Source organism: Gorilla gorilla, chromosome 5, assembly GCF_029281585.2.
Source record: "Gorilla gorilla gorilla isolate KB3781 chromosome 5, NHGRI_mGorGor1-v2.1_pri, whole genome shotgun sequence".
Lineage (NCBI taxonomy): Eukaryota > Metazoa > Chordata > Mammalia > Primates > Hominidae > Gorilla > Gorilla gorilla.
Genome location: NC_073229.2, coordinates 45,538,997 through 45,544,074, shown reverse-complemented (window position 1 = coordinate 45,544,074; position 5,078 = coordinate 45,538,997). Strand labels below are relative to the sequence as shown.

Here is a 5,078-nt window from a genome sequence, read left to right as displayed (position 1 = left end):
TATGGTGTTGGATATACTAAAGCTGGATAATAAAACAATTTATTTTGGCTCTCATTCAAGCATTTGGCACTATAAAAGCATATTTGAACTTTCTAGAAAAAAATAAGTGCTTCTTCAACAAGACTTCGAAGATCTTTCGTTTCATATATTGCTGAGGACCTACTAAGTCCTTCTAAGATCTTTCTTTTCATATGTCGTTGAGGACCTATTAAATAACTGTGATAGAAACTGGTATGAGAACAAAAATGCCTAGTGTCTACATTCACGGACAATATTTTGGAGGCTTCTGGTGATGAATGCTTGATTTAGAAGGACTTGAAAGGAATACAAGTGATTATCAACTCAGGAGGAATATTACATTTTTTCTCTCTCTTTCTTTCTTTCTCTTTCTTTCTTTCTTTCTTTCTTTCTCTTTCTTTCTTTCTTTCTTCCTTTCCTCTTTCTTTCTTTCTTTCTTTCCTCTTTCTTCTCTCTCTCTCTCTCTCTCTCTCTGACAGGGTCTTGCTCTGTCACCCAGACTGAGTGCAGTGGCACAAACACGGCTCACTGTAGCTTCAAATTCCCAGGCTCAAGCAATCCTCCCACCTCAGCCTTCTGAGTAGCTGGGACTGTAGGCATGCACCACCATGCCCGGCTAACTTTTTAAATTTTTCGTAGAGATGGGGGTCTCACTATGTTGCTCAGGCTAGTCTCAAACTCCTGGACTCAAGCAATACTCCCACCTCCCAAAGTGCTGGGATTACAGGCAGGAGCCACTGCTCCCAGCCCCTATTTTCTTGACCTAGCTAAACCATTGAATTCCCCCATCTCATTAAATGCCTCTTCAGCCTGCAATGCCAAAACATTCCTATATTTGCTAGGTCTAACAACATATATAGAAGATGGGTCAAAATACAATCCCAAAGTTTAATCACCCCTTACTATATTTCTGCACTCCCCTTCCCTAGCACCTTCTTCATGGCCTCTTTAACATCTTTGTTTCTTAGTGTATAGATCAGGGGGTTAACACTGGGAGTGACAATTGTGTAGAAAAGGGTAAGAAACTTGCCCTGGTCCTGGGAATAAGTATTTGCTGGCTGGAGGTACATGTATATGATTGTACCACAGAAGAGAGAGAAAACAATTAGATGCGAGCTGCAAGTGTTGAAGGCTTTCTTTCGCCCAGCAGCTGACTTGATCCTAAGCACTGTTCCTCCAATGTAACCATAAGAAATGAGAATGAGGATGAGTGGTGCCAGGATGATAAAGACTGCCAGGGCAAAAGCCAGTGCCTCAAGCATCATGGTGTCTACACAGGCCATACCAATTAGTGCTGGCATTTCACAAAGAAAGTGGTCAACCCGTCTGTGCCCACAGCGGGGTAGCATCAAAGTCTGGGGTGCCATTATGAGAGAATTGCCAAAGCCACTCAGCCATGCCACTGAAGCCAGCTGTCCACAGAGACGTGGGTGCATGATGATGGTGTAGTGCAGGGGTTTGCAGACTGCAGCATAGCGGTCATATGCCATGACAGCCAGGAGGCCACACTCCACCCCTCCCAGGGCCAGGACAAAGTACAGCTGGATGGCACAACCCACATAGCTGATGGTCTTATCTGGACCCCAAAGGTTGTAGAGCATCTGAGGGATGGAACCTGTGGTGAAATACATGTCCAGGAATGAGAGGTTTGCCAAAAAGAAATACATTGGTGTGTGCAGCTGGGAATCCAGAGCTGAAAGCAAGACAATGGTCATGTTGCCAAGAAGAGTCAGCAGATAAAAGATGAGGACAACCACAAAGAGGATCAGCTCTAGGTGGGGACGATCAGAGAAGCCCACCAGGATGAAGCCTTCGAAAGAACTTGTATTATCCTTTTCCATCACCTGTGGCTACATATTACCTGTTGAGAGAAAGATGAGTGCCTGTGAATAGCAGAGATATAGTCCTTCAAAACTGAATGATTTGTAAAATAGTAGAATGGAAACTTCCTTGGATATGTGGGATGCTTGACCCAAAATTTTAATAGGTATGGATTAAATCATTATTTGATCTGAGGAGCACACAGTATTTTGGGAGAGTTCCTTTTTTTTTTTTTTTTGGCTCCTGGCTGTGATGATTTACCAACATTTTGCATCACTTTTTTTCAATTGGGCAGGATGTAAAAAATTACTTTCAAAAGCTGAGGGAATTAACACTCAAAATTTTCCAACTTTTTTAAAAATGGAGAAGTAGTAAATTTTTCTAGCCATACATGACCCTTGGATAGACAAAGTGGATTGGGCCAGGCATGGTGGCAGTTTACGCCTGTAATCCTAGCACTTTGGGAGGGCAAGGCAGGTGGATTACTTGAGGTCAGGAGTTCAAAAGCAGCCTGGCCAACATGGTAAAACCCCATCTCTACTAAAAATACAAAAAAAAAAAAAAATTAGCCGGGTCTGGTGGCAGGCGCTTGTAATCCCAGCTACTTGGGAGGCTGAGGCAGGAGAATTGTTTGAACCCGGGAGGTGGAGGTTGCAGGGAGCTGAGATCGCACCACCGCACACCAGCCTGGGTGACAGAGCCAGACACCATCTCAAAAAAAGAAAGAAAGAAATAGTGGTTTGTATCTTTGGATCAGAGAACCAGACTTGCTATTAGGTGAAATCTCATTCTAAATACTGTCTCATAAATACTGGAAAACCTAGAGTCATATCTAAATTCAACAAGGTGCAAGTGATCAAGCAAAATTTTAGGAAGAATATTACTTCATTATTATTTATATCTACATCTCTGATCCTATTCATTTTATTTACTGGGCATGACTCTGACATAGATGTGTCAGACAAGACAGCAATGAAAAGCTTACATCATCACCTCAATATTCTCAGCCTATTCAAAGCCTCTGTGACCAATTATGTTTTATACCACTGAGGTGTATTTAAACCCTGGGATTGGGTGACTTTTCGGATGTTGGGAATGCTTTTCCATACAGATAGAAAGACAGAAATAAGGCAATTCCCCAAACTCAATTCCAATGGAACTAATATTCCACATTTTATTCTCACAAAGAATCCACTTCTGAGAAGCCTAATTGAATATTGTATTTAGCTGATTCTTATGATCTCATAGATCAAAAGGATTTCATTCTTTACATTTTTAATTATTTGGTGGTGATTTTACTTCTTAAGGTGAATGTACTATATAATGTTAATTAACTAAAGGCAGAGTCCCACTTACTAATATTTTTGAATATTTTTCTAACTAAGCAGTTAGTAAAAAGTAATAGCATTGTGACTCTTAAAAGGGAATCTTTTATATCTCTCAGGTACATACAGGCACAAAATAGGGTTCAAATCCACTGTTATAAGAATGCTTTGCCATAATTAAATCATGTTGTGACATGCGTTCCCAGCAACAGCTTTAAGATTTTATACGTTAAAACTTTGACACTTAATTTAAGTCACCATCTTTGCAGAAACACACACTCACACACAAATGTTGACACTGGAAATTAAAGGATTGTCAAAATCATCACTCCAGAGGCTGCAACAAGTTTCTACAGTAGTGAAGGATGGATGTGATAATATCTAGCTGGATAAACAAATCTTTGATTTGATAACTAAGAAATAATACTTATAATCAAGCCAGCATTGTTAGTAAGGGCGTTCCCTCCACCTCTCATAAAATGGGAATTTTAAAAGATGATGTTATATAATGGTTAAAGAAGAACATATAGGTACCTATAAATGAACTGGAAAGGTATATACCAAACTGATGATAGTGGACACCTCTGGAGAGAAAATTGGATTAAGGACTCGGACTTTCTCTTTATCTAAAATGTTTTATTTCTTTAAAAATATCTGGAAGAAAATATGACCATAAAGGAATAGCTATTAATTCTGAATATCAGAGTATACATATTTTTTCTATTAGTCTTTGTAAATTTCTGTGTTTTAAATATCTCAAAATGTTTTAAAAATATAAATTACAAGTTATTTAAATATTAATGTAACCGATATGTACCTCTTATGAGCTAAGGCACTAATGTTAACTGTGTGATAGAGTTTACCTCACTTCATTCTCAAAGAAGTCCCAGGAGGTCAGCAGTTTTATTTGTCAACATTAAGCTATTGAGAGTGATGAAATAACCTGCCGCAGATCACAGGGCTGGGTCATGGAGCCAACTAGATCCCCTGTGATTTCATTCCAAAGATCACTTCATCAATCACAATTCTCACTGCAGAGTTGAGCAGCGCAGTAATTATACTAAATCTGCATATAAAGAGACTAAATAAGTTGTAAAATTGGACTAAAACTCATGTCCTTTGACTTGTTGCACAAAGTTCAATATAAAAAGACTTATTGGTTGTAAATTGAATAAGGTAGGTAGGTAGCTGTCTTGGTATTACTGGCAAAGATGTAGAGAAACAAATCACATTTTTATTCAGAAAATGAGAAATACAGTCAAAATTTCCCTGCTAGGATGGGTTAACACTAAGTCACTGGGCACAGAAACTCTGCCAAAATAAGCCTAGGCCTGGCATCATCTGTACCTACTGGAAGAAAGTGCAAGGCGACTGTGATTGGCAGTGACTGTCTCATTCCATAGTTATCATAATCATCATTTTCCCTATGACTTGTATGTATGTGTATGAATGTTTATCGACCATAAAGTGGAATATAATAAACCCAAGTTGTTTTATTTTTTTTCTTCTTTCTCAAATCAACCAGGAATTACTCAACTAGGATTATTCTCATAAATTTTTCATTCCTATTCAAAGTGGTTAAGCCATCTGTTCACTGCCTTTCTCCTTATATGGTCATATCAATTCAGTTATTACTCTTCCTTATCGAGTCTTCCCTTTGTGAGGATTGCATTCCTGTGTTTATGGACTTTAAATAACTAATGTATAATTTCTTTGTGTGCCAAGAATATTATTTTAAATGATATGTGTATGTCTATCCTTATTTGAATTCAATAGAATGGCTTCTAAACACAGTGACATGACAGTTTTCTCACAAGAGCCATACATATTAACTATTTAATTATAGTGAAGCAGCTGATCGATTCTGGCATTTAAATGTGTTACTATTGTTTTGGAAAACAAGACAAACTTGTT

General features: G+C 38.4%; 1 protein-coding gene across 1 annotated transcript; it reads right to left on the bottom strand.

Annotated features, from left to right (window-relative positions):
• Window positions 1-807: 807 nt before the first annotated feature.
• Window positions 808-2,374, bottom strand: LOC101131464 (putative olfactory receptor 2W6). Its single transcript, XM_019028911.4, has 2 exons — window positions 2,326-2,374; window positions 808-1,828 (listed from the first exon to the last, which is right to left on the bottom strand). The coding sequence occupies exons 1-2, from the start codon at window positions 2,372-2,374 to the stop codon at window positions 921-923; spliced, it is 957 nt and encodes a 318-aa protein (XP_018884456.3). The 3' UTR covers window positions 808-920.
• Between the last annotated feature and the right edge of the window lie 2,704 nt (window positions 2,375-5,078).